The 25,609-nt window shown below is 64.3% G+C and overlaps 1 protein-coding gene across 1 annotated transcript in view; it reads left to right on the top strand.

The window, feature by feature from the left end:
- CACNA1A (calcium voltage-gated channel subunit alpha1 A) overlaps positions 1 to 25,539 on the top strand; it is a 31,625-nt gene extending 6,086 nt beyond the window's left edge. The window contains exons 6-48 of the mRNA XM_077787652.1: positions 362 to 549; positions 1,175 to 1,278; positions 1,736 to 1,851; positions 2,424 to 2,480; positions 2,598 to 2,687; positions 3,144 to 3,353; positions 3,793 to 3,905; positions 4,128 to 4,240; positions 4,361 to 4,492; positions 4,626 to 4,698; positions 4,798 to 4,915; positions 5,011 to 5,078; positions 5,154 to 5,260; positions 5,623 to 6,351; positions 6,557 to 6,918; positions 7,471 to 7,612; positions 7,812 to 7,941; positions 8,162 to 8,221; positions 8,317 to 8,423; positions 9,384 to 9,483; positions 9,571 to 9,731; positions 9,800 to 9,940; positions 10,022 to 10,223; positions 10,316 to 10,480; positions 10,770 to 10,880; positions 11,140 to 11,223; positions 11,328 to 11,444; positions 11,527 to 11,592; positions 11,676 to 11,776; positions 12,677 to 12,827; positions 13,212 to 13,339; positions 16,908 to 17,004; positions 18,860 to 18,965; positions 19,248 to 19,355; positions 19,426 to 19,526; positions 19,697 to 19,788; positions 19,859 to 19,997; positions 20,085 to 20,195; positions 20,725 to 20,760; positions 21,730 to 21,928; positions 22,471 to 22,736; positions 24,515 to 24,654; positions 24,966 to 25,539. Coding sequence (XP_077643778.1) covers positions 362 to 549; positions 1,175 to 1,278; positions 1,736 to 1,851; positions 2,424 to 2,480; positions 2,598 to 2,687; positions 3,144 to 3,353; positions 3,793 to 3,905; positions 4,128 to 4,240; positions 4,361 to 4,492; positions 4,626 to 4,698; positions 4,798 to 4,915; positions 5,011 to 5,078; positions 5,154 to 5,260; positions 5,623 to 6,351; positions 6,557 to 6,918; positions 7,471 to 7,612; positions 7,812 to 7,941; positions 8,162 to 8,221; positions 8,317 to 8,423; positions 9,384 to 9,483; positions 9,571 to 9,731; positions 9,800 to 9,940; positions 10,022 to 10,223; positions 10,316 to 10,480; positions 10,770 to 10,880; positions 11,140 to 11,223; positions 11,328 to 11,444; positions 11,527 to 11,592; positions 11,676 to 11,776; positions 12,677 to 12,827; positions 13,212 to 13,339; positions 16,908 to 17,004; positions 18,860 to 18,965; positions 19,248 to 19,355; positions 19,426 to 19,526; positions 19,697 to 19,788; positions 19,859 to 19,997; positions 20,085 to 20,195; positions 20,725 to 20,760; positions 21,730 to 21,928; positions 22,471 to 22,736; positions 24,515 to 24,654; positions 24,966 to 25,419 — 6,395 coding nt within the window. The 3' untranslated portion in view covers positions 25,420 to 25,539. The remainder of the gene's footprint in view (positions 1 to 361; positions 550 to 1,174; positions 1,279 to 1,735; positions 1,852 to 2,423; positions 2,481 to 2,597; positions 2,688 to 3,143; positions 3,354 to 3,792; positions 3,906 to 4,127; positions 4,241 to 4,360; positions 4,493 to 4,625; positions 4,699 to 4,797; positions 4,916 to 5,010; positions 5,079 to 5,153; positions 5,261 to 5,622; positions 6,352 to 6,556; positions 6,919 to 7,470; positions 7,613 to 7,811; positions 7,942 to 8,161; positions 8,222 to 8,316; positions 8,424 to 9,383; positions 9,484 to 9,570; positions 9,732 to 9,799; positions 9,941 to 10,021; positions 10,224 to 10,315; positions 10,481 to 10,769; positions 10,881 to 11,139; positions 11,224 to 11,327; positions 11,445 to 11,526; positions 11,593 to 11,675; positions 11,777 to 12,676; positions 12,828 to 13,211; positions 13,340 to 16,907; positions 17,005 to 18,859; positions 18,966 to 19,247; positions 19,356 to 19,425; positions 19,527 to 19,696; positions 19,789 to 19,858; positions 19,998 to 20,084; positions 20,196 to 20,724; positions 20,761 to 21,729; positions 21,929 to 22,470; positions 22,737 to 24,514; positions 24,655 to 24,965) is intronic.
- Positions 25,540 to 25,609: the final 70 nt, after the last annotated feature.

The following is a 25,609-nucleotide window of genomic DNA, read 5'->3' as shown; positions in this document are numbered from 1 at the left end:
ACCTTCCAAAATCCCCCCAAATCCCCTCTAACCCCCCTTGGCTCCCCCCGAATCCCCCCTCAAATTCCCCTAAGTTTCCCCAAACTTCCCCAGTTTCCCCCAAATTTCCCCAATCTCCCTCCCCCCCATTCCTTCCTGCCTCAGTTTCCTCCCTGTCCCACCACCCCCCCCCCCCAAAAAAAAAAAAATCTCCCCGGGCGCTGGATTTGGAACGTCCTAATTGCCGCTGTCCCTTGATGAAGCCGTTAATTGGCCATTAATAGGCCCCGGTTATTTCTGTCACACCGTGGGGGGGGTCCTGGGGACGCCGGGGGTGTCCGGGGACACCGCGGGGGTCAGAGCACAACGCCGCCGTCCCCAGACGAGATCAAGGTGGAGGTCCCGTGCGGGACGGACGAGCCGGCGCGGATCTGCCCCAACGGCACCAAGTGCAAGAAGTACTGGGAGGGGCCCAACTACGGCATCACGCAGTTCGACAACATCCTCTTCGCCGTGCTCACCGTCTTCCAGTGCATCACCATGGAAGGGTGGACCGACCTCCTCTACTATGTGAGGGCCGGCCCCTCCCGGTGTCCGCCTTTCCCCTCCCGGTGCCCGCCCGGTGCTGCTTGGCGCCACCCGGTGCCCCCTCCTTTCCCCTCCCGGTGCCCGCCCGGGGCTGCCCGGTGCTGCCTGATGCTGTTCGGTGCCCGCCCGGTGCCCTCCTTTCCCCTCCCGGTGCCCGCCCGGTGCTGTTCGGTGCCCGCCCGGTGCCCTCCTTTCCCCTCCCGGTGCCCTCCCGGTGCTGCTTGGCGCCGCCCGGTGCCCTCCTTTTCCCGCCCGGTGCTGTTCGGTGCCCGCCCGGTGCCCTCCTTTCCCCTCCCGGTGCCCTCCCGGTGCTGCTTGGCGCCGCCCGGTGCCCTCCTTTCCCCTCCCGGTGCCTTCCCGGTGCCGCCCGGTGTCCCCGTGTCGCCCCCCAGCTCAGGGGAAATCCCCTGGGGACCCCCCCGGGTCCCCGGCCCCCCTCTTCAGCTCTTGGGACCCCCCCAATTTTTGGGACTCCCTCCCGATTTTTGGGACCCCCGCTATTCACGGGACATTTTTGGGACCCCCCCCGCTATTCACGGGACCCCCGGGGGGCATCACGGGACATTTTTGGGACCCCCCCCAATTTGCCGCTCCCCCCCCCCCCCAGAGCAACGATGCCTCAGGGAACACTTGGAACTGGCTCTACTTCATCCCCCTCATCATCATCGGCTCCTTTTTTATGCTCAACCTCGTGCTGGGGGTCCTGTCCGGGTGAGCGGCTCCGGGGGGGTCCCGGGTTTTGGGGGGGTCCCGGGTTTGGGGGGGGGTCCCGGGTTTGGGGGGTCCCGGGTTTTGGGGGGGAGGACCAGGTGGGCCCCGGGGGTCGAGACTGAGCGGGGGGAGGGTCCATGGGGCTCAGGGGGGCTTTGAGGGGGATTTGAGGGGCTCAGGGGGGTTTTGGGGGGTTTGGGGGGCTCAGGTGGTTTTGGGGGGTTCTGGGGGGTCCCGGGAGCCCCCCCGGGCCGAGACTGAGGGGGGGTCCGCAGGGAGTTTGCCAAAGAGAGGAAGCGGGTGGAGAACCGGGGGGATTTGGGGTGCTCAGGGGGGTTTGGGGGGCTCAGGAGGGTTTGGGGGGCTCAGGGGGGTTTTGGGGCCTTCGGGGGTCTCTGGGGGGGGTTATGGGGGGTCCCGGGCGCCCCCCGGCCCGAGGCTGAGGGGGGGTCTGCAGGGAGTTTGCCAAAGAGAGGGAGCGGGTGGAGAACCGCCGGGCGTTCCTGAAGCTGCGGCGGCAGCAGCAGATCGAGCGGGAGCTCAACGGATACATGGAGTGGATCTCCAAGGCGGGTGAGGGTCGGGACCACCCCCCCAAACACCCTCCTAGACCCCCCCCCCGCCAAAAATCGCCCCCTCCCCCACCTCGTAAGCCCACCCCAAAAATCTGCACGACCCCAAACCCTCCTTAAATCCTTTTGGGTGCCCCCGAACCCATCCAAAATCCCTCCTCGAGCTGATCCAAGTTCCCTCAAATCCTCTCCAAAGCCCCCCCCGGGCCCTCCAAGCGCCCCGAAGGTCCCCCAGACCCCATCCCGAGTTCCTCCGAGGCCCCTGGATCCCCCCACAAACCGCCCCCAAGCCCCCCTGAGCCCCCAAAGGGTCCCCCAGACCCCCCCAAAGGCCCCCTGAGCCTCCCCAAGCCCCCCTGAGCCCCCCCAAGCCCTCCCAAAGCCCCCCTGAGCCCCCCCAAGCCCCCCCAAAGCCCCCCGAGCCCCCCAAGCCCCCCTAAGCCCCCAAAGGGTCCCCCAAACCCCCCCCAAAGCCCCCAAAGGGTCCCCCAAACCCCCCCCAAAGCCCCACTCAATCCCCCCCCAAGACCCTGAGCCCCCCCAAGCCCCCCTGAGCCCCCCACTTTCCCTCAGAAGAGGTGATCCTGGCCGAGGACGAGCCCGAGGCTGAGCCCCGGCGCCCCTTCGATGGTAAGTGCACAGCCCCCTCCCCACCCCCAGCCCGGGGGCGACCCCCGCCCGGCCCGGGACCCCCCCGGGACCCCCCCGGGTGACGGCCGCCCCCCTGTGCCCCCCCCACTGCGGGAGCTCTCCGGAGGGCCACCAGCAAGAGGAGCAAGACGGACCTGCTGAGCCCCGAGGAGGGCGAGGAGCAGCTGGGGGACATCGCGGCCATGGGTGGGTGGCACCGAGGGGACATCGCGGCCATGGGTGGGTGGCACCGAGGGGGCATCGCGGCCATGGGTGGGTGGCACCAAGGGGGCATTGTGGCCATGGGTGGGTGGCATGGTGTGGACTTGGGAGGGCGGCACCAAAGGGGACGTGGGTGAGTGGCACTGAGGGGACAGCGTGACCAGGGGTGGGTGGCACCGGGGGCACAATATGGGGGGGGGGGCGTTTAGAGGGGGTGGGGGGGTTTGAGGATGGGCAGGGGGTGGATGAGGATGGGGGGTGGCACAGGGATGGTTTGGGGGGTGGAGGGGTGACCCAGGTGACACAGGGATGGTTTGGGGGGTGGAGGGGTGACCCAGGTGACACAGGGATGGTTTGGGGGGTGGAGGGGTGACCCAGGTGACACAAGGACCCCCTGGAATGACCCACCACCCCCCCGGTGCCATGGGGGCTCTCCCGCAGGGTCCCCCTTCGCCCGTGCCAGCCTCAAAAGTGCCAAGCTGGAGAACGCCACCTTCTTCCACAAGCGGGAGCGGCGCATGCGCTTCCACATCCGGCGCATGGTGAAAACTCAGGCCTTCTACTGGACTGTGCTCAGTCTGGTAGCCCTCAACACCCTGTGTGTTGCTATCGTTCACTACGACCAGCCAGATTGGCTTTCCGACTTCCTCTGTGAGTCACAGCCCCCCCCGAGACCCCCAAATCCCACCCTGGGACCCCCAAATCCTCTCCTGAGACCCTCAAATCTCCAAATTCCCCCAGAGACCCTCAGACACCCAAATCCCCCCCCAGAGACCCCCCCAGAGACCCCCAAACCCACTGGAGGCTCCTGAAACCCCCCCAAGTCCCCCTGAGCCCCCCAAAGCCCTCCTGAGCCCCCTCAAAGCCCACCAAAGTCCCCCCAAAGCCCCCCTGAGCCCCTGAAAGCCCCCTTGACCCCCCCCCCAGATCCTCCCACAAGACCCCCAGCTCCCCCTGGACCCTTCCAGTTCATGGGACCCCCACTCAACTTTTAGGACTCCCCCCTCCCCTGGGGTTCCCCAGCCTGGAAGACCTCTGGGGGTCCCCCGGAGGGGCACCCCCCTGACCGGGATGTCCCCCCCACCCCCAGACTATGCAGAATTCATTTTCTTGGGACTCTTTATGTCCGAAATGTTTATAAAAATGTACGGGCTGGGGACGCGGCCTTACTTCCACTCGTCCTTCAACTGCTTCGACTGCGCCGTGAGTGTGCTGGGATCTGGGATTTGGGATCTGGGATTTGGGATCCAGGGGATTTGGGATCTGGGATCTGGGATTTGAGGGATCTGGGATTTTGGATCTGGGATCCATGGGATCCAGGGGGTCTGGGCTCTGTGGGATCCAAGGGATCTGGGATGGGATCTGAGGTCCTTGGGATGGGATCTGGGATCCATGGGGTCACCCAGGGCTGCTCTGCGCTCCCAGGTTATCATCGGAAGCATCTTCGAGGTGATCTGGGCCGTTGTGAAGCCGGGAACTTCCTTTGGGATCAGCGTGCTGCGAGCTCTCAGGTTACTGCGCATCTTCAAAGTCACCAAGTGAGCCCCACGCCCCCTCCGTGTCCCCCGGTGTCCCCTGGTGTCCCCCGGTGTCACCTCACGTCCCCCGGTGTCCCCCGTGTCCCCCCACGCCCGCACAGCCTGCCGCTGTCCCCGCAGGTACTGGGCTTCCCTGCGGAACCTGGTGGTGTCCCTGCTCAACTCCATGAAATCCATCATCAGCCTCCTCTTCCTCCTCTTCCTCTTCATCGTCGTCTTCGCCCTTTTGGGGATGCAGCTCTTCGGGGGACAGTGAGTGACCAGGCGTGGGACGTCCCCCAGAGCTGGGGGGTGTCTCTGTGCCCCCCCACTTTGGGGGCAGAAGGGGGGGCACCTGCTGCTGGTGGGGCTCCCACCGCTGTCCCCCCCAAAAAAACTCCCCCAGGTTCAATTTTGATGACGGGACCCCTCCCACCAATTTCGACACTTTCCCAGCAGCAATAATGACGGTGTTTCAGGTATGGGGGTTGGGGTCCCGAGAGGGGGGGTCCTGAGGGGGCAGGGGGCTCGGGGGGCGTCCCCACTGCCCTCAGGGCTCCTTTGTCCCCCCACCCCAGATCCTGACGGGAGAAGACTGGAATGCGGTGATGTACGACGGGATCAAATCTCAGGGCGGCGTCAAGGGCGGCATGGTTTTCTCCGTCTACTTCATTGTCCTCACCCTCTTTGGAAACTGTATTCTGAGGGTCCCTGGGGGTCCCTGGGGTCTGGGGGTGGACCTGGAGGGGAGGGGCTGCCCTGGTCCCTGCTTTGCCTTGACACGAGCCCAGACACCCTCCTGAACGTCTTCTTGGCCATCGCCGTGGACAACTTGGCCAACGCGCAGGAGCTCACCAAGGTCAGGGGTCTGGGGGCTTTGGAGGGTCCGGGGGGGTCTCGGAGCCAGGCTGGACGTGACGCTGGGGCTTTGCAGGATGAGCAGGAGGAGGAGGAAGCCGCCAACCAGAAGCTGGCCCTGCAGAAGGCCAAGGAGGTGGCCGAGGTCAGCCCGCTGTCCGCAGCCAACATGTCCGTCACCATGTGAGTGTCCGGAGCCCGCCGGGATCACCCCGGCTCCATCCCTGGGTCCGAAAAATCCCCAAAACCATCCCAGAGCCACTCCGGACCCGCCCAGGCTCCATCCTTGGGTCCATCCCGAATCCTTCCTCAGCGGCATCCCCGGATCCGCCCCGGCTCCATCCCAGCTCTGTCCCTGGCTCCATCCCGGCTTCACCACAGCTCCATCTGCGGATCGATCTCGGCTCCATCCCAGATCCATCCTTGCCTCCATCCCGTCTCTGTCCCGGCTCCATCCCATCCTCCGTCCCGGACCCTCCCATCCCAAGCCCACCCCGCGCTGCCCCCGGCCCCTCCCGACCCAATCCCACCCCCGGGGGCCGCAGGAAGGAGCAGCAGAAGAACCAGAAATCCTCCAAGTCGGTGTGGGAGCAGCGCACGAGCGAGCTGCGGAAGCAGAACCTGCTGGCGAGCCGCGAGGCGCTCTACAGCGAGCTGGACCCCGAGGAGCGCTGGAAGGTTCCCTACGCTCGCCACCTGCGCCCGGACATGAAGACGCACCTGGACCGGCCGCTGGTGGTGGATCCGCAGGAGAACCGCAACAACAACACCAACAAGACGCGCCCCGGGGAGCCCCCGGGCGAGCCCCGCTTCGGGCCGCTCCGCGCCGAGGAGCTGCGCCGGCAGCAGCCGCCCCGTTACCCCGAGCACGGCGGCGGCCCCCGGCCCGCGGAGCCCCCCGCGGGACCCCCGGGCGGCCGCCGGCCCCGCAGCAGCAGCCGGGACCCGGAGCGGGAGCCCAGCCAGGAGCGCGGCTACGGCGACGGCGAGCGGCCCAAAGGGCGGCACCGCAGCCGCGACGGCCGCGCCGGGTCCCCGCCGGAGCGGGAGCACCGGCGGCACCGCGGGCACCGGAGAGGGCCCGAGGAGGGGGAGGAGGGAGCCCGGCCCGAGCGGCGGCCGCGGCACCGGGAAGGGGGGCGGCCGCCGCGGGGAGAGGGCGACGGGGAGCACGGGGATGGCGAGCGGCGGAGGCGGCACCGGCACGGGCCGCCGCCCGGCTACGACGGCGAGGGCAGGAGGGACGACAAGGAGCGGCGGCACCGGCGGAGGAGGTGAGGGTGCGGCGGGGACCCCCGGGGGGGTTGGTGGGACCCTCCGGGAGACCCCAGAGACGGCAAGACCCCAGAGCAGCCGCGCAGGGACCGCTCTGGATCCCGAGAGAGAACCCGGCATCTCCGGGCGTTCCCGGCTCCCTGGAGCGGTTCTCGGGGGTGCCGGGGGTCCCCTCCGAGCCCACTCCCCTCTGCTCCTCTCCAGGGAGACGCAGCCGCCCCCGGCGCCGTCGGGCCCCACCCTGTCCACCACCCGCCCCATCCAGCAGGACCTGGGGCGCCGGGACCCCCCCGTGGCCGAGGACATCGACAACATGAAGAACAACAAACTGGCCACGGCCGAGCCCCCCGCGCCCCCCTCCGTGGGCAACCACACCCCCTGCCCCCCCGCCGGCCCCCCCCGCCGGCCCCCTCCCACCGCCAACCCCCCGCCCCCCGAAAACAGCCTGGTGGTCACCAACCCCGGGCCCCCCAACAACCCCTCCAAGGCGGGCGGCAAGCCCGAGCACACGGCCGTGGACATCCCACCCCCCTTCCCGCCGCCCCCCAGCAACGCCCTGGTCCAAGGTAGGGGGGGCCCGCTAAGATCTGGGGGGCCCTGCTGAGAATTGGGGGGAGGCCGCTGAGATTGGGAGGGGTGCGCTGAGATTTGTAGGGTCCAGGAGGGTCTGGGAGGGTTTGAGAGGGTCTGGGGGGATCTGGGGTGGTCTGGAAGGGTCTGGGGTGATCTGGAAGGGGCTGGGGGGGCTGGGGTGGTCTGGAAGGGTCTGGGGGTGTCTGGGAGGGTTTGAGGGGGTCTGGGGGCGTCTGGAAGGATCTGGGAGGGTCTGACAGGGTCTGGGGGGGTCTGGGGTGGTCTGGAAGGGGCTGGGGGTGTCTGGGGTGGTCTGGGGGGATCCGGGAGGGTCTGGGAGGGTTTGAGGGGGTCTGGAGGCGTTCTGGAAGGATCTGGGAGGGTCTGACAGGGTCTAGGGGGGTCTGGGACATGCGGGGAGTACGGGGCAGTTTAGAGGATGAGGGGGTCAGGGGGATTTGGAGTGGGGTTTAGGGGATCAGGGGGATTCGGGGGATCAGGGGGCTCGGGGGTGGGGGTCCCTGAGGGCGCTGTCCCCCCCGCAGTGAACAGGAACGCCAACCCCGAGCCGCTGCCCCGCAAGGAGGAGGAGGAGAAGAAGGAGGAGGAAGGCGACGGGCAGGACGAGAACGGCCCCAAGCCCATGGTGCCCTACAGCTCCATGTTCATCCTCTCCACCACCAACCCGTGAGCTGGGAGGGCGCGGGGGGTACTGGGGGGGGCTATGGGGCTGTACTGGGGTGGCTCTGGGGGGTACTGGGGTGCTGGGGGGGGTCACACTGAGAGCACTGGGAGTGAGCAGCAGGGCCTGGGAATAGGTCTGGGGGGGGTCCTGGGGTAGGGGGGGGTCCTGCCCTCACCGGGGGGGGGGTCCTGTCCTCGGCAGGTTCCGGCGGCTGTGCCACTACATCGTGAACCTGCGCTACTTCGAGATGTGCATCCTCATGGTCATCGCCATGAGCAGCATCGCGCTGGCGGCCGAGGACCCCGTGCAGCCCAACGCCCCCCGCAACAACGTGAGACCCCCACCCCCTCCCCTTTTCTGCCACCGACGGGGCGGGGGGACCCAAAAAGAAGTCCTAAATAAAATGGGGGGGCTCTGCAGGCAGGGTGTGCTGGCTCTGAGAGAATGGGTGCTGCCGGGGGGGGTCTGGGGGGCTCTAGGGGGGTGCTGGGGGGAGCTTTGGGGGGCTCTGTGGGGTCCAGTCCCAGCTTTGCCCCCCCCCCCCCCCCCAGGTGCTGCGTTACTTTGATTACGTCTTCACGGGGGTCTTCACCTTCGAGATGGTGATCAAGGTGAGCATGCGGAGGGGTCTGCAGGGCGAGGGAGCCCCCCCTGCAGCCCCCTGACCCCTTGCCCCCACCCCCCAAACCTCGCTGCCCCCCTGCAGATGGTGGATCTGGGGCTGGTGCTTCACCAAGGTTCCTATTTCCGGGACCTGTGGAACATTCTGGATTTCATTGTGGTCAGCGGGGCACTGGTGGCCTTTGCCTTCACGTGAGTGCCCCCCCAGTGCCCCCCCGTGCCCCCGGTGGGGTCTGTGCCGCTGCCTGCGCTCTGTTGTCGCTTTGTCACCGCGTCTGTGTCGTCCTGTCACCGTCCCCGTGTCGGTGTGGCAGGGAAGGAGGAGGAACCCGCTAGGAAGGGGCGAGTGACTCCTGGGGGAGCGAGAATCCCCCGAGTAAAGGGGGAGAATACTCTGAGCAAAGGGGGAAAATCCCCCAAATAAAGGGGGAGAATCCCCTGAGCAAAGGGGGGAAATCCCCTGAGCAAAGGGGGAGAATCCTCTGAGTAAAGGGGGAAAATCCTCTGAGTCAAGGGGGAGAATACTCTAAGTCAAGGGGGAGAATCCTCTGAGTAAAGGGGGAAAATCCCCTGAATAAAGGGGGAGAATCCTCTGAGTCAAGGGGGAGAATCCGCTGAGTAAAGGCTGAGCATCCCCGGGGTAAAGTTTGAGCATCCCCTGAGTAACTGAGCAGCCTCCAAGGCTGGGCTGAGCATCTCCCACGAGACCGAGCAGCCCCTGAGTAACACGGGAGTAAACCCGGAGCAGACCCCGACCACCTCCTGGAGGTGGGGCTGCCCCGAGGGTCCCCCCTGACCTGGGGGGGGGTCGGAGGTACCGGGGAAGGGGGGGCTCTGACCGTGCCTTGTCTCTCCGCTTCCTCCGCCTCCGCCGCAGGAGCAGCTCACGGTAAATCCTTCCGCCTTCGTCTCTCCGTCCTCGTCCTCTCCTCGTGCTCATGCTCGTGCCTCGCTCCCCCTCCCCAAATTCCCACCCCCGCACCCCCCCCCCCCAAAACTGCCTCAGGCAAACATGTGATGGGGAGGGGGCAGGGGGGAGGGGCTGAGCTTGGTGGGAGGGGAGGGGAGGGAGGAGGGGAGGGGTCCTGCTGGGGCTCCCGGGGGTCGTGCCAGGGGTCCCACACCCCCTGTTCGCCTCCCCGGCCCCACCAGTGGCAGCAGCAAAGGGAAGGACATCAACACCATCAAGTCCCTCCGCGTCCTTCGCGTGCTCCGGCCCCTGAAGACCATCAAGAGGCTGCCCAAGCTCAAGGTGGGCTCCGGGGGGGAGGAGAATTCGGGGGGGGGTCCCAAGCAGCGATGGAGGGTCCCCAAGCAGCTGACCCTCCCCCTCCCCCAGGCCGTGTTTGACTGCGTGGTGAACTCGCTGAAGAACGTCCTCAACATCCTCATCGTGTACATGCTCTTCATGTTCATCTTCGCCGTGGTGGCCGTGCAGCTCTTCAAGGGCAAGTTCTTCTACTGCACCGACGAGTCCAAGGAGTTCGAGAAGGACTGCAGGTACGGCCCGGCCGGGAGGGGCCCGGCCCGCCCCGCCCGGCCCTCGCCCACCGCCCCTCCCTGGGCAGGGGCGAGTACCTGGTGTATGAGAAGGACAACGAGGTGAAGGCGCAGAAGCGCGAGTGGAAGAAGTACGAGTTCCACTACGACAACGTGCTCTGGGCGCTGCTCACCCTCTTCACCGTCTCCACCGGCGAGGGGTGGCCGCAGTAAGGCTGGCAGGGATTTGGGGCGGGGGTCTGGTGGGGGCTGTGGGACCCCCCCCCAAACCCCAAATCCCTGCCCCTCAGGGTCCTCAAGCACTCGGTGGATGCTACATATGAGAACCAAGGGCCGAGCCCCGGGTACCGCATGGAGATGTCCATCTTCTACGTCGTCTACTTCGTGGTCTTCCCCTTCTTCTTCGTCAACATCTTCGTGGCCTTGATCATCATCACCTTCCAGGAGCAGGGGGACAAGATGATGGAGGAGTACAGCCTGGAGAAGAACGAGGTGCAGTGCTCTGGGGGCCGTGCCAGGGTGGATGGCATCTCCGTGTCCCCTCCGGGGTGGGTGACACCCCCGTGTCCCCCCCTCCTCTGCAGAGAGCCTGCATCGACTTTGCCATCAGCGCCAAGCCGCTGACCCGGCACATGCCCCAGAACCGCCAGAGCTTCCAGTACCGCATGTGGCAGTTCGTGGTGTCCCCTCCCTTCGAGTACACCATCATGGCCATGATCGCCCTCAACACCATCGTGCTCATGATGAAGGTGGGCAGGGACGGCGCTGGAGGGGCTGGGGGGACCCCCAGGGGTTTTTGCCACCCCCGGAACCCCCAGGTCCTCGTGGTCCTGGGGTTTGTCCTGCTCTGTCCCCTCCCTGCCCTTGTCCCTCCATCCCCGGAGCCGTTCCTGGAGCCCAGCTTTATCCTGCGCCTCTGTCCCCATCAGAAGCACCCCTGGGATCCAGGAAACCCCCTTGTCCCTGTCCCTGTCCCCCTGGAGCCACCCCTGCCCCACCACGTCCCCCTGTCCCCACCCTCCCACGCTGTTCCCGCAGTTCTACGATGCCTCTGACACCTACGAGAACGTCCTCAAGATGTTCAACAACGTCTTCACCTCCCTCTTCTCCCTCGAGTGTCTCCTCAAGATCATGGCCTTCGGTGTCCTGGTATGGGGACCCCAGGGTTGGGGGGACCCCCAGACCACCAGGACACCCTGGGGACACGGGGAGAGGGGCGCGTGCCAAGATGTCAGGGAATCCCGGGAATGTCGGGGACCCCAAAAGCTCAGGGGACCCCAAGGACCTCATGGGATCTGCCACTGGATACAGGAATCCACCACAGGGTTACCCTGAGATTTAAGGGGTCAGTGCAGGGGTACTCTGAGATCCGGGACCCCACGTCCCTTCCTTCCCTGCCCCCTCCCAGAATTACTTCCGTGATGCCTGGAACATCTTTGACTTCGTGACGGTCCTGGGCAGCATCACAGACATCCTGGTGACGGAGTTCGGGGTAGGTGGGCACTGCCAGTCCCCCTCCCCTCCCCTGACCCCATTCCTGGGGTCCCCTTTCCCCTCCTCATCCCCTTTTCTCCGTGTCCCCCCCGCCCCCCCCAGAACAACTTCATCAACCTGAGCTTCCTGCGGCTCTTCCGCGCCGCGCGGCTCATCAAGCTCCTGCGCCAGGGCTACACCATCCGCATCCTGCTCTGGACCTTCGTCCAGTCCTTCAAGGTGCCCCCCAAAACCCCCCAGAACTGTGCCCCCACTCCCCCCCGAGGGCTGCCCCCCGTGACCGACCCTGCTGTGCCCCCAGGCCCTGCCCTACGTGTGCCTGCTCATCGCCATGCTCTTCTTCATCTACGCCATCATCGGGATGCAGGTGAGACCCCCGGCTGCAGGTGACACCCCCGGCTGCAGGTGGCACCCCCAGCCCCCCCTGAGCTGCCCGGGCCCCCCCTCCAGGTGTTTGGGAACATCGGAATTGAGGAGGAGGATGACGAGTCGGCCATCACCCAGCACAACAACTTCCGCACTTTCTTCCAGGCGCTGATGCTGCTCTTCAGGTGAGCCCCGCTGCCACCTGGGTGCCACCCCGGTGTCACCTGGCGTGATCCCGGTGTCACCCCAGTGTCACCTGATGTGATCCCAGTACCACCCCGGTGTGATCCCAGTGCCACCCCGGTGTCACCTGGCGTGATCCCGGTGTCACCCCAGTGTCACCTGATGTGATCCCAGTACCACCCCGGTGTGATCCCAGTGCCACCCCGGTGTCACCTGGTGTGATCCCAGTGCCACCCCGGTGTGATCCCAGTGCCACCCCGGTGTCACCTGATGTGATCCCAGTGCCACCCCGGTGTGATCCCAGTGCCACCCCGGTGTCACCTGGTGTGATCCCAGTGCCATCCCACTGTGATCCCAGTGCCACCCCGGTGTCACCTGGTGTGATCCCAGTGCCACCCCAGTGTGGTCCCAGTGCCAGCCCGGTGTCACCTGGTGTGATCCTGGTGTCACCCCAGTGTCACCTGATGTGATCCCAGTACCACCCCGGTGTGATCCCAGTGCCACCCCGGTGTCACCTGGTGTGATCCTGGTGTCACCCCAGTGTCACCTGGTGTGATCCCAGTGCCACCCCGCTGTGATCCTGGTGCCACCCCGGTGTCACCTGGTGTGATCCCAGTGCCACCCCAGTGTCACCTGGTGTGATCCCAGTGCCACCCCAGTGTGATCCCAGTGCCAGCCCCGTGTCACCTGGTGTGGTTCCAGTGCCACCCCAGTGTGACCCCAGTGTCACCCCGGTGTCACCTGGCGTGATCCCAGTGCCACCTTGGTGTCACCTGGCGTGATCCCAGTGCCACCCCACCACACCCCTGGGCTGTGTCCCAGTGCCCCCAGTGCCACACTGGTGCCACCCTGGCTGTGCCAGCCCCCCTTGCCGTGTCACCGGCGTGTCCCCTTGTCCCCAGGAGTGCCACCGGCGAGGCGTGGCACGAGATCATGCTGTCGTGCCTCAGTGGCAAGCCGTGCGATGAGAACTCGGGCATCAAGGAGGACGAGTGCGGCAACGAGTTCGCCTACTTCTACTTCGTGTCCTTCATCTTCCTCTGCTCGTTCCTGGTGAGCCCCCCGGGGGGGTCCCCAAACCTCCCAAATCCCCCCAAACTGCCCCAAATTCCCCCAGACTGTCCCCAAACCCCCCCAAAACCCCCCAACCCACATCACACCCATGCAAACCGCCCCCAAAGTGCCCTGAACTGCCCTCGAACCCCACCAAGCCCCCCCAGGTGCCCCAAACTGCCCCCAAGCATGGCCCAAACCCCTCCAAAACACCCCTGAACCCTCCCCGTGCCCCCCAGAGCCCCCTCCCCACACCCCTAATCCTCCCTTCATCTCCTTGCTCTCCCCCTGCTGAGCCCGGGGGGCTCCGTGTCCCTCGGGGGGGCTCTGGCGGGGGTGGGGACAGACCCCTGACCCCCCTGCACCCCCCGACCCCCCCCGAAGATGCTGAACCTCTTTGTGGCCGTCATCATGGACAACTTCGAGTACCTGACACGCGACTCGTCCATCCTGGGCCCGCACCACCTGGACGAGTACGTGCGGGTCTGGGCCGAGTACGACCCCGCTGCCTGGTAAGGACCCCCGGGGGGGGGACCGGGAGACCCCCGGAGGGGACAGGGACACCCCCGGACCCCCGAGGGGGGGACAGGGAGACCCCCGGACCCCCGGGGGGGGGACCGGGAGACCCCCGGAGGGGACAGGGACACCCCCGGACCCCCGGTGGGGGGACAGGGACACCCCCGGAGGGGACAGGGACACCCCCGGACCCCCGGGGGGGGGACAGGGAGACCCCCGGAGGGGACAGGGACACCCCCGGACTCCAGTGGGGGGGACAGGGACAGCCCCGGACCCCCGGTGGGGGGACAGGGACACCCCCAGAGGGGACAGGGACACCCCCGGACCCCCGGTGGGGGGACAGGGAGACCCCCAGAGGGGACAGGGACACCCCCGGATCCCCGGTGGGGGGACAGGGACACCCCCGGAGGGGACAGGGAGACCCCCGGACTCCAGCGGGGGGACCGGGAGACCCCCAGAGGGGACAGGGACACCCTTGGTGGGGAACAGGGACACCCCCAGACCACACGTTCCCCTCCCAGCGGAGGGGTCGCATGCCCCCTCCCCTCCCCCCAAATGGGGGGGGGCAGTGGGGTTTGTGGGGCGGGGGCAGAAAAGGCGACCCCAAGACCCACCCCCCCAATTCCTCTGTGGGGGGATCCCCTGGTGTGCCCCCCCCCCAACCCGCAGGGGTCCCTGGAGCCCGAATTATCCCCGGGGGGGCGTCCTGGGGGCTCCTATCGACCCCTCCCCATGCCGGGGGTGTCTGGGGTGCCCAAACCCCCAATAACGCACCTTTCCTGCCCCCCCCCGGCCCGGGAGGGTCTCGGGGGGTGTCCCGGTATTGGGGGGGGTTTACCAATTTGAGGGGGGGGGTGTCCCGGATTTTTCGGGAGGGGAGGTCCCGTCCCCCCACTGATGCACCTTTCTGCCCCCCCATCGGCCCGGAGAGGTCTTGGGGGGTTGTCCCTGTTTTGGGGTGGGGGTATCCCAGTTTTTGGGGAGGATCCTGTTTTTTTTTGGGGGTGGTCCCGCCCCCCCACTAACGTGTGTCTCATGCAGAGGGGGCAGCCCCCCCGGCCCAGAGGGGTCTGGGGGGGTTCCCATGGGGGTTGTCCCGGTTTTAGGGGTCTGTCCCGGTTTTGGGGGGCCGGGGGGGTCCCGCCCCCCCACTAACGTGTGTCTCATGCAGAGGGGGCAGCCCCCCCGGCCCAGAGGGGTCTGGGGGGGTTCCCATGGGGGTTGTCCCGGTTTTAGGGGTCTGTCCCGGTTTTGGGGGGCCGGGGGGGTCCCGCCCCCCCACTAACGTGTGTCTCTTGCAGCGGGCGCATCCACTACCGGGACATGTACAGTTTGTTGCGCGTGATCTCCCCCCCCCTGGGCCTGGGCAAGAAATGCCCCCATAGGGTGGCCTGCAAGGTTCGCCCCCCCCCCAAAACCGACCCCCCCAAACCCCCCCAGCCACGCCGCCCCTCCCCCAGCCCCCGAATGCGCTTCCTGGCGCCGGATATACATCATATATATGGAATAAACATATATATCATGTATATGGACACACAGCCCCCCGGCATGGAGACCCCCCGGCTTCCCGCGGCCCCCCCGGCATGGGGCACCCCCAAACCCCCTCCCCAAACCCCCCGAGCAGCGCGGGCGGGGCCAGGAGGGGAAATTCTGCTTGGCCTCGCTTTGGGTTTCCTTGGTTCTTGGTTGATTGGAATGGTTCTGTTTGCATATTAATTATTCATAATTAGTATGATTTTATTAATTATCGTTTTATTGGTTATTATTTTTCATTGGGTTGTTATTTATTGTTATTTTATTATTTATTATTGTTCATTACATTGTGGTTTATTGTTTTTATTTCCATTGTTTTGTTATTTATTATTATTCATTATGCTGTTTTACTATTTAGTATTAATTTCGTAATTATTTATTATTCTTTATGGTTATTTTATTTTATTTTTATTTTGTTATGTATTATTTTATCATTATTTTATTATGTATTATTTTATTATTATATAATTATTCTTATTTAAATTTTTATTATCTATCATTATTTATCAGGTTATTATTATTTTATTGTTATCATTATTTTGTTGTGCAGTGTTTTGTTATTTTAAAATTGTTTTTATATATTTATTATTAGTTACCCATTAATAATTCACCATCATTTAATTATTTATCGCAATCCATTTGTTTTTCATTGTTTTTTTACATTATTTAATTGTTCTCAATGTAAAATTATTATTGATTTTATTTTTGTTATTTATTTTTATTATTTAATGATTTCTATTGTTTAATTATTTACATAATAAGATTATTTTCAATATTATTTTAATTATTAAATTATTTTATTAATTTAATTATTTTTGTCATTTAAATATCTTGGTTAATTAAATATTTCTTAGTTCTGTGTATTTATTACTGAATTATTTTCGTAAATTTTTTATACTCCACATTCTTCTTATTCTCCTTATTTTTTTCTTCTCATCTTTATCCTTTTCGCTACTTGATTATGTTTAATCATTTAAATATTCGAATTAATTTCATTTCTTTGTTTTCAAATTTCCAATCTCTTTTTAAAAAAAAATTTAAATAAATTTTTAAAAAATTTCCTATTTAATTTTTTAATTTAAAATGTAAGTTATCTCATAGTTTCTTTGTTTTGAAATTTCCATTTTCTATTTTATTTTATTTTATTATATCTTAATTTTAATTAAATTCTAATTTTTAAAAAAAATTATTTTAATTTTAATTAAATATTAATTTTTTTAAATTTTGATTGTAATGTAATATTTTTATATTTAATATAATATAAAAATATATTATATAATATTATATTATATAATTATATAATTATATAATATAAAAATATATTCTATATATATAATATATAATATATAATATATAATATATTATATATAATATATAATATATTATATATTATATATTTAATATTATATATTATCTATTATATATTATATATGATATGTATATTATCTATTATCTATTATATATTATATATTATATATAATATATTATATATTATATATTATATATTATATAGTATATATTATATATTATATATTATATATTATATATTATATATATTATATATTATATATATTATATTACATATTACATATTATATATTATATATTATATATACAATATATAATATATATTATATATATTATCTATTTTATATAATATATATTATGTATTATTAAATATATTATATATTTAATATTATATATAATATTATATTTAATATAATATATAATATTATGTTTAATACTTAATATATTTAAAATTTTTAAATTTTTATTTAATTCTACTTTAAAAAATTTTATTTTAATTTTATCTTTTTTTAAAAAAAAATTAATTAAAATTTTAATTCAATTCTGATTTTTTTCATTTCCACGTGCCCCTCTTTTATTTATTCGTGTATTTATTTATTCATTCATTCGTTCGTTCGTTCGTTCGTTCATGTTCCCGCCCACGCTCGGAATTTCTTCTCTCGCCGTGCCGCCGCCCCCCGCCCCGGTAACCCCCGGTGTGTCCCCCCCCCTCTCTCGCCCCCAGGGGCCGCCTGACCCTCGCCGACATGTACGAAATGCTGCGGCACATGTCGCCGCCGCTGGGGCTGGGCACCAGCTGCCCCCCCCGCGTGGCCTATAAGGTAGAATACCCCCCCGGGGGTGCCCCCGCCCCGGCCTCCCCCGGCCGCACTTTGGGGGACTTTTGGGTTTTTTTGGGGGTTGTTTCGGTTTTTCCCTCCTGCGGCCGCCGGCCCCTGCTGAGCCCCCCCAGGATGGGCTGGGTAAGATGCGCCCCCCCCCATAACCCCCCCATCACCACCCCCCCCCACCAAAACCACCCCAAAAAGGACCCCTCATAGGTCTCCAGGAGTTTTCCTTCGGGGGTCTCCTGGAAGAGACCAACGGGACCCCCCCAGAGCCCAAATTTGGGGCGGGTCCCTCCTTTTGGGGTCCCCACAAAGAGCTCAGTGCCCCCCCAGCCCCAATTTGGAGTGTCCTCAAAGACCTCACCCCCTCCCAGAGCCCAAATTTGGGGGGGGTCCCTCCTTTTGGGGTCCCCACAAAGAGCTCAGTGCCCCCCCAGCCCCAATTTGGAGTGTCCTCAAAGAGCTCACCCCCTCCCAGAGCCCAAATTTGGGGTCCCCACAAAGAGCTCAGCGCCCCCCGCCCCAATTTGGGGTCTCTTGAAGGGACCAACCAAATCCCCCCATCCGCTATTTGGGGTCCCTTGTGGGTCTCAGCCCCCCCCTCCAAAATCTCCTTTTGGGGTCCCCCAAGGAGCTCAACCAGCCCCCCCCCAGCCCCTATTTGGGGGGTCCCTCCTTTTGGGGTCCCCACAAAGAGCTCAGTGCCCCCCCAGCCCCAATTTGGAGTGTCCTCAAAGACCTCACCCCCTCCCAGAGCCCAAATTTGGGGTCCCTCCTTTTGGGGTCCCCCCAAGGGGCTCCACCAGCTCCCCCCCCCAGCCCCAATTTGGGGTCTCTTGAAGGGACCAACCAAATCCCTCCAGCCGCTATTTGGGGTCCCTTGTGGGTCTCAGCCCCCCCCCTCCAAAATCTCCTTTTGGGGTCCCCCAAAGAGCACAACGAGCCCCCCCACCCCAATTTGGGGGGGTCCCTCCTTTTGGGGTCCCCCAAAGAGCTCAACCAGCTCCCTCCGCCCCAATTTGGGGTACCTCCTTTTAGGACCCCCCAAAGGGCTCAGCCAGCCCCCCCAGCCCCATTTTGGGGTTCCTGCCCCCCCCATATCGGAGGTCTTCCCCAGCGCACCCCATTTTAGGGACCCCCCCCCAGCCCCACCCCCTCCCCCCTCAGTGAGCCCCCCTCGGCTGCTGCACGGCCCCTGCCCCTCCCCCCCGAGCCGCGGGGACTCCGGAGTTGCATCGTGGGGTGGGGGGGGGGTCCTGCATCGTGGTGGGGGGGGGCTGGGGTCGGGCATGAGGTGGGGGGGGAGTCCGTGCCTCAGTTTCCCCGCTGGCATCGCTCGCTCTGCACCCCTCTCTCCCCTCCGCGGGGCTGCATGGGGGGGCCGCGGGGTGGGCGGGGGGGTCGCTGTTTTTTGGGAGGGGCTGAGGGGGAGGGGGCGCGGTGCTGAGGCCTGGCAAAATAATCCCCCCACGCACGTGTGACCCCCCTCGCCCCCCCCACCCTGAGGATGCCGGATTGCACCCCCCAACCCCCAAAAATCCACGGAATGGGACTGGGAATGAGCCCCCCCCTCCTCCTGCTGCATGAATCGCATGCGCCGCCCCCCCCCAAAAAAAAATATTTTGGGGGTCCCGCTTGGCCGTGCCCCATCCCCCCCACCAAACTGGGAATTCCGTGGGGAGAAGGCGGGAGGCCAAGGGGAGGGGTTGGGGGGGGTCGTGCCTCAGTTTCCCTGCCTGCTAGGCGGGGCTGCCCCCGCCTTCTCACCAGCCCCGCCCTTCCCCCCCGGGGATGGGGGGGTTGGGGGTGCCGGCTGACCTCCCCCCCCAAATTTGGCCCCCCCACGCAGCGGCTGCTCCGCATGGATCTGCCGGTGGCCGATGACAACACGGTGCACTTCAACTCCACCCTGATGGCCCTGATCCGCACCGCGCTGGACATCAAGATCGCCAAAGGCAGGGGGACACAGGGACATCGGGGGGCGTGGGGGGACACTGGGGACACGGGGGGACACAGGGACATCGGGGGACATTGGGGACACGGGGGGACATTGGGGACACGAGGGGGTACGGGAGGACACATGGACAAAAGGGACACAGCAGACAAGGGGACGTGGGGACATGGGGGACATGGAGGGGGTGTGCGTGGGGACAGGGGTCCCCACGGGGCTGGCGAGGCCGGGGTGTCCCGCGCAGAGCCACCCGTGTCACCCGCGTGTCACCCGCGTGTCCCCGCAGGTGGGGCGGACAAGCAGCAGATGGACGCGGAGCTGCGCAAGGAGATGATCGCCATCTGGCCCAACCTGTCCCCCAAAAACCTGGACCTGCTCGTCACCCCACACAAGTGTAAGGGGCCGCCCTGTCCCCAGTGTCCCCGCTGTCCCCACGCTGTCCCCGCTGACCCGTGTCCCCGCAGCCACCGACCTGACGGTGGGGAAGATCTACGCGGCCATGATGATCATGGAGTATTACCGGCAGAGCAAGGCCAAGAAGCTGCAGGCCATGCGCGAGGAGCAGGTGGGACACCGCCACTGTCCCCCGTGGTCCCCTCCCTGTCACCCCACGGTGTCCCCACCACCGCCCCGCAGCTCCCAGCTCGGCCCTGTCCCCTCCTCTGCCATCCCGGTGTCCCCTCTTGGTGTCCCGGTGTCCCCATGTCCCGTGTCCAGCCTCCCGTGTCCCCACAGAACCGGACGCCGCTGATGTTCCAGCGCATGGAGCCACCGTCCCCCACCCAGGAGGGGCCCCCGGGACCGGACGCGGCGCCCACGGCGGAGCCGTAAGTGCCCCCCCGGTGTCCCCGGAGTCCCCGGTGTCCCAGCAGGGCTCTGAGCGCCGCTGTCCCCCAGGGCCGCGCGGGACGGGGACATGAAGGAGAGCCAGTCCTGGGTCACGCAGCGCGCCCAGGAGATGTTCCAGAGGACCGGCACCTGGAGCCCCGAGCGGGGACACCCCGACGATGTCCCCAACAGCCGCCCCAACTCCCAGGTGAGCGGCGGTGCCACCCCGGGCCACACCTCCCCCATGTCCCCTGCCCGCCCCCCCGGGCGTGCCTCAGTTTCCCCGGTGCCGCAGCTGGTGGAGATGCGGGAGATGCCCAAGGATGGCCACTCGGACAGTGACTACTTGCCCATGGAGGGGCACGGCCGCGCCGCCTCCATGCCCCGGCTGCCTGCCGACACCCAGGTGAGGGGACAGCCCCGGGTGCCACCCGTGCCGTCACACCGAGGACGCCGGGGACCCCCCCAGGCTGGCATCGCCCCCCGCAGCTTTAATGGTGGGGAGGGGTGGCCTTGGGGACACCTGGCAGTGTCCCGTGTCCCCTGCAGTGGCTGCAGCGCTGGGCTGGGGGTCTCGAGGGGGGCATGAGCATGGCAGCAGGGGGCTTCTGGCGTGGTGGGGGGACACACGTGGGGTGGCCCGGTGGCCACTGGTCCCCCGTGGGGACACTGGGCTCCAGCACAGTCAAGGTCGGGGGCTCCGGAGGGTGCCCAGCCTCACTGCCGCCAGCTTTGGGAGCGTCCCCGCGGCTTGCTGGGGACAGGGACGGGGACAGGGACGCTCTGGCTGCTCTGCTCATTGCTGCTGCTGCCCCCCCCGCCGCTGCTTGTCTGCTGCCCCCGCCCCCCGCGCCCCCCGGACCCCCGGTCCGGGTTCACAGCGGTCTCTGTCTCTCCTCCGGCTCCGCGGGCACCTCCTGGGCCGGCTCTGGCAGCGGAGGAAGGTCCGACCCCGAGGCAATAACCTCAGTGTAGGTACCGCGGGGCCCCCGAGACCCCCCCCCCCGCCAGAGCCCCCCCGCCCCTCGGACCCCCCCCTCGGCACCCCAAAGTCTTCCTCGGAACCCCCTGGCACTCCACAGCCTCCCTCGGACCCGCACAGCCACACCCAGCGCCCCCCTCCCCACCCCACAAACCTCCCTGGACCCCCCACTCCCCTCCAGAACCCCCCAGAGATCCCCCCTCAAAGCCCCCCCACCCCACTGGCCCCCCTGGCCCCCTCACGGCCCCCCCGACTGTCCCTGTGTTCCCCCCTGCCCCCACACCTTTGTCCCCTGTGTGTCACCTTCTGCACCACCTGTGGACACCTGGACCTCGTCAGCGAGGAGCAGCGTCCTTGTCCCTGTCCCCCTGTCCCTCTGCTCCCCCCGATCTCACTCAGCAGCAGCTCAATGCTTAGAGCAGCAGGCCGGGGCGGGGGGGGCAATCTGTCCTGGGGAACCACCCCAGGGCCGTGGGAACACGGTGACAATGGGGACAGTGTGACAACGGGGAACACCGCCTTCGTCCCAGCCCGGCGGCACCCACCGGGGGCGGGGGGGCGTGTAGGGACGGATCCGGGGGCCGTGGGGACAGCCCCGGAGGGGACAGCCCCGGAGGGGACAGCCTGGAGGGGACAGCCCCGGAGGGGACAGCCCCGGAGGGGACAGCCCCGGAGGGGACAGCGGTCAGCTGCCGTGTCCGGAGGAGGGATGGGGAAGGAAGGGGAGGACGGATGGACGGACAGATGGATGGATGGGGGATGGACGGACGGACCGGAGGGATCTGGGCCAGCGAAGCTCCGGAGGGCTCGGAGCACCACCCCCCTCAGGTTCCCCCCCCAGGACACGCTCCCTCTGCAGCCACCCCTCCCCGGTGACCCCCCTGAGCCCCCCGGCTCCGATGTCCCTCCCAGAGCCCCCGCCCTCCCCCCGGTGACGCCCCCGGCCCGTGTCCCGCAGACCATCGCGGACTCGAGCCCCATGAAGCGCTCGGCGTCGCTGCTGGGCCACTCCCGCGCCCGCGGCGTTCGCCTGGACGATTTCTCCCTGGAGCGGGTCCCCCCCGGCGAGGACGGCCAGCGCCACCACCCCCGCCGTGGCCACCGCGGCCACCGCGCCTCCGAGCGCTCCCTCAGCCGCTACACCGACGGCGACACAGGTGCGGCCCCCGCGCGTCCCCTGCGTGGGGACGCGTCCCCGCTCCGGCCTGGGTGTCCCCAGGGCCACCCGTGACCGGTGGCCAGTGACTGTGGCTCCTGGCCCGAGGCCACCGGGTCTGCTCCGGCTGCTGGTGTCGCCTGAGTCACCATCTGCTGTCCCCCAAGGTCCACTGGGCGCCCCCAAATCCTTGGGGACCCCAAAAAACGCCATCAAAAACCCCAAATCCTTCCAGAACTCCTAAAATCTCCCAAGGACTCCTAAAATCCCCCAAGAACATCAAATCCCCGCAAAAACCGCCTCAAGAGCCCTCCACAGGGACCCCAAAACTCCCATAAAGTGACCCCACATCCCAGAGGACCCCCTAAATCCCAGCGGAACCCCAACATCCAATGCAATTCCTACCCCTACCCCCCAAAAAAATCCCCAAATCCAACGAGAACCCCTCAAATCCCCAAGGATTCCCAAAATGCCCCAAACCCGCACCTCAGGGGTCCCCCCACGCCCCCTCCTGACCCCCCCCTTGTCCCCCCGCTTCCCCAGGGCTGGGCACGGACCTGAGTGTCACCACGCAGTCGGGGGACGCCCCCCCCAAGGAGCGGGACCCCGAGCGGGGGCGGCCCAAGGACCGGCGGCACCGGCACCACCACCACCATCACCACCACCACCACCACGGGGGCGGCGCCGGGGGGGACCGCGACCGCGGCGTGCCCCCCCCCGAGCGCCACGACTACGGGCGGCCCCGCTCCCGGGACCGCCGCTGGTCCCGCTCGCCCAGCGAGGGCCGGGAACACGCGGCCCCCCGCCAGGTGGGTGCCCCCCTCCGCTCCCCCCCCCTCCGCCTCTAGGACCCCCACCGCCATGGGGGGGACAAGGGCTGCACCCCCGGTGTCTTCAACCAAAGACCACCCCCCCGATCCCCTATGGGTGCTGCTCAGGCTGGGGGGGAGGGGGGGGCTGTGGGACCCCCCCCTCGAACTCCAAGGGCCTGTCTGGGTGAGGGGAGGGGGTCCCAGCGCCCCCCGCCCCGCCCGTTCTGCCTGCCCCAGTTCGGTACTGGTGGCGTCCCAGTTACACCAGCAGAGCCCCCTCAGCGCTCCAACATGGGGGGTCCGGCCCCCCCCCAGCCTTGGGGAGTTCAGTGCTCACCTTGGGCGTCCAGCCCCCCACCCCTTAGGGGATCCAGTGCTCATCTTGGGGCTTCCAGCCCCCCCAAGCTTGGGGGCCCAGCCCCGACTTTGAGAGTCCAGCCGCCCCCCCCCCCCAGGAGGGGCAGCACCCAATGGGAGGGTGATGGGGTGGAGAGGACCCCCCCAAAAAAGAGTTTGGGGATGGTGATGGGCGGGGTGGGGGTGGGCAGCGGCGACGCTTCGACCCCTCCAGATGCGCCCCCTCCCCTCCCTGCTCTCGGCCCCTTCCGCGCCCCCCACCCCGCACAGAGCCCCACCCTCGCTTGGCCCCCCCGGCCCCCCCGGCTGCTTGGGGGGGCCCTGCCTTGATTCACCTCTCTGTTTCCCCATCGCTGTGCTTTGGCTGCGCTGTCACGGCGAGGGGTGGCCCAGGTAAGCGGCTCGGGGCCCCCCAAAATCTGCTCCGGCCCCTCCAGGCTCCGGCCACCCTGGAAAGTTTGGAATGAAGCTGCCACACACCCCCCCCCCCCCCCACCCCCTGCCAAAAAAATCAGTCCGTGACTCCGGGAGGAGCTGCTTTGCCACCCTGGGATGTTTTGGGGTGATCCCCCCCCACATCTTCCCATTTATCCCCCCCAGAAGGACCCCGGAACTCCCCCAGACCAAAATTGGGGTACAGGGTCCCCTCCAGGCTTGCACTAGGCTGCAGGGACCCCCCACACTCCTCTTTTGGGGTGCACCCCTGAATAAGGGGTCTCAACCCTCCTCCCCACCTGGGTTTGGGGGCTCCCCCATAGCCTGGGAGGGCACAGAGCCTGATCTGAGGTTTGGGGGTGCGCAGACCCCCCTCCCCACCCTGACGAGGGTGGGCTACACGGCTCCCCCGCATCCTGAGATGGGTCTGGGGTCCTCAGCACCCTTCAGAGAGCACGGACCCCCCCCAGATGCCCGAATTGGGGGTGACGGTCCCCAGACCCCCCTCCCAGTCTGGCATCGGGGGCTCACGGCCCCCCCCCAAAAGCGGATTGCTCCCCGCACGGAACACTTGGGGGATAACGCCCCCGAGGACCCCAGATTTGGGGTACAGCGCTCCCACTTCGGGCTGACTCTTCCAAACTTCTCCAGCTCTCCCCGCTTCCCCCATGCCCCCCCCCGGACCCCGAGCTTTGCCTTGCGAGTGCTTCTGGGGGGACCCGGCGCCCCCGCGTCCCGCCGCCCCCCGCCCGCGACCCCCGTGTCTCTTCTGTCCCTTCTGCTCTCCTTTGTCCCCCCCCCCCGTGCCTGCACGGCTCGTGGCTGTGTCCCCCCCCCCCCGCCGTGGCTGCGACACCCGCGGGTCCCGTTTTTCCTTCCTCCCCCCGCCCATGTCCGTGTGTCCGCGTCCCCGCGTCCCGTCCCCGCCGTCCGGGTGTCCCGTCGCCCCCCGCCGCCACCACCCCGTGTCGCTGTCGCTGCAGGGCAGCAGCTCGGTCAGCGGCAGCCCGGTGCTCTCCACGTCCGGGACCAGCACCCCCCGCCGCACCCGCCGCCAGCTCCCGCCGACCCCCGCCACGCCGCGGCCCCACGTCTCCTACTCGCCCGCCGCCCGCCGCCCCCCGCCCGCCGCGCCGCCCCCCGCCCGCGGCCCCCGGCGCCCGCCGCCGCCCGCCGACCCCCGCCCCGCCGCCCGCCCCGCCGCCCGCTGGCCCGAGCCCCCCCGCGGGCCCCACCGCGACGCGGAGCCGCCGCCACCGCTGCCGCTCGACGGACGCGCCCCCCGCGCCCCCCGCGGCACCGTCACCCCCGGTGGGGGCGGCCCGTCGCCCCCCCGGCCCGCCCGGCGGCTGCCGAACGGGTACTACCCGGGCCACGGCGCCGGGAAGGGGCGGCCCGGGCTCCGCGACCCCTACAGCGAGACGGACGATGACTGCTGCTAGCGGCGCCTCCCACGGCGTGTCGCGACAGGGCGCGCACGCGGCCGGCATATCGCGACAGGGCGCTCCGCCACGTGTCGCGGCCAGGGGGGTGGGAGTCGCCACCCACACCGCACCCCCCCCCCCGCCCGCTCCCGGGGTTTTGGATGAGTTTTATCATCTGGAGGAGCCGCCGCCGCCGCGGGGGGGGCGGCCCCGGGGACCCCCGAGACTCCCCGGGACCCCGCGAAGCTCCCGGGGGAGCCCCCCGGCCGGGAGGAGCCGCCGGGGCGGGAGCGGAGCCCGGGAGGCTCCGGGATGGGCACCGGGTACCGCCACCGGCAACAGCGGGAACGGGCACCGGGAACACCGGGAACGGGCAACCGGCCCCCCACCCCGCCCGAGGCACGGAGGCGGCAGAACCGGGGCCGCCGCCATTGCATGAACCGAGTAACCGAAACCAGAAATAAAAGATCAAAGGCAAAAAAAAAGAAAAAAAAAAAGAAAAAAAATCCCAACAAAACCGAACTGAACCCGAACCCGAAAAGTCCCAAACCAGAACCATTAAAAAAAAAGGAATTTTGGATCGAGCCCGTCTCGCTCCTTCCCGGGATCGGGGTGGGAGAGGGAGGGACAGCGGCGGGGAGGGGGGGACACACA

Source organism: Lonchura striata, chromosome 21 (genome assembly GCF_046129695.1).
Source record: "Lonchura striata isolate bLonStr1 chromosome 21, bLonStr1.mat, whole genome shotgun sequence".
NCBI classification, from domain to species: domain Eukaryota; kingdom Metazoa; phylum Chordata; class Aves; order Passeriformes; family Estrildidae; genus Lonchura; species Lonchura striata.
Note: the sequence above shows the minus strand (reverse complement) of the source record. Positions and strands in the feature narration are given on the sequence as shown.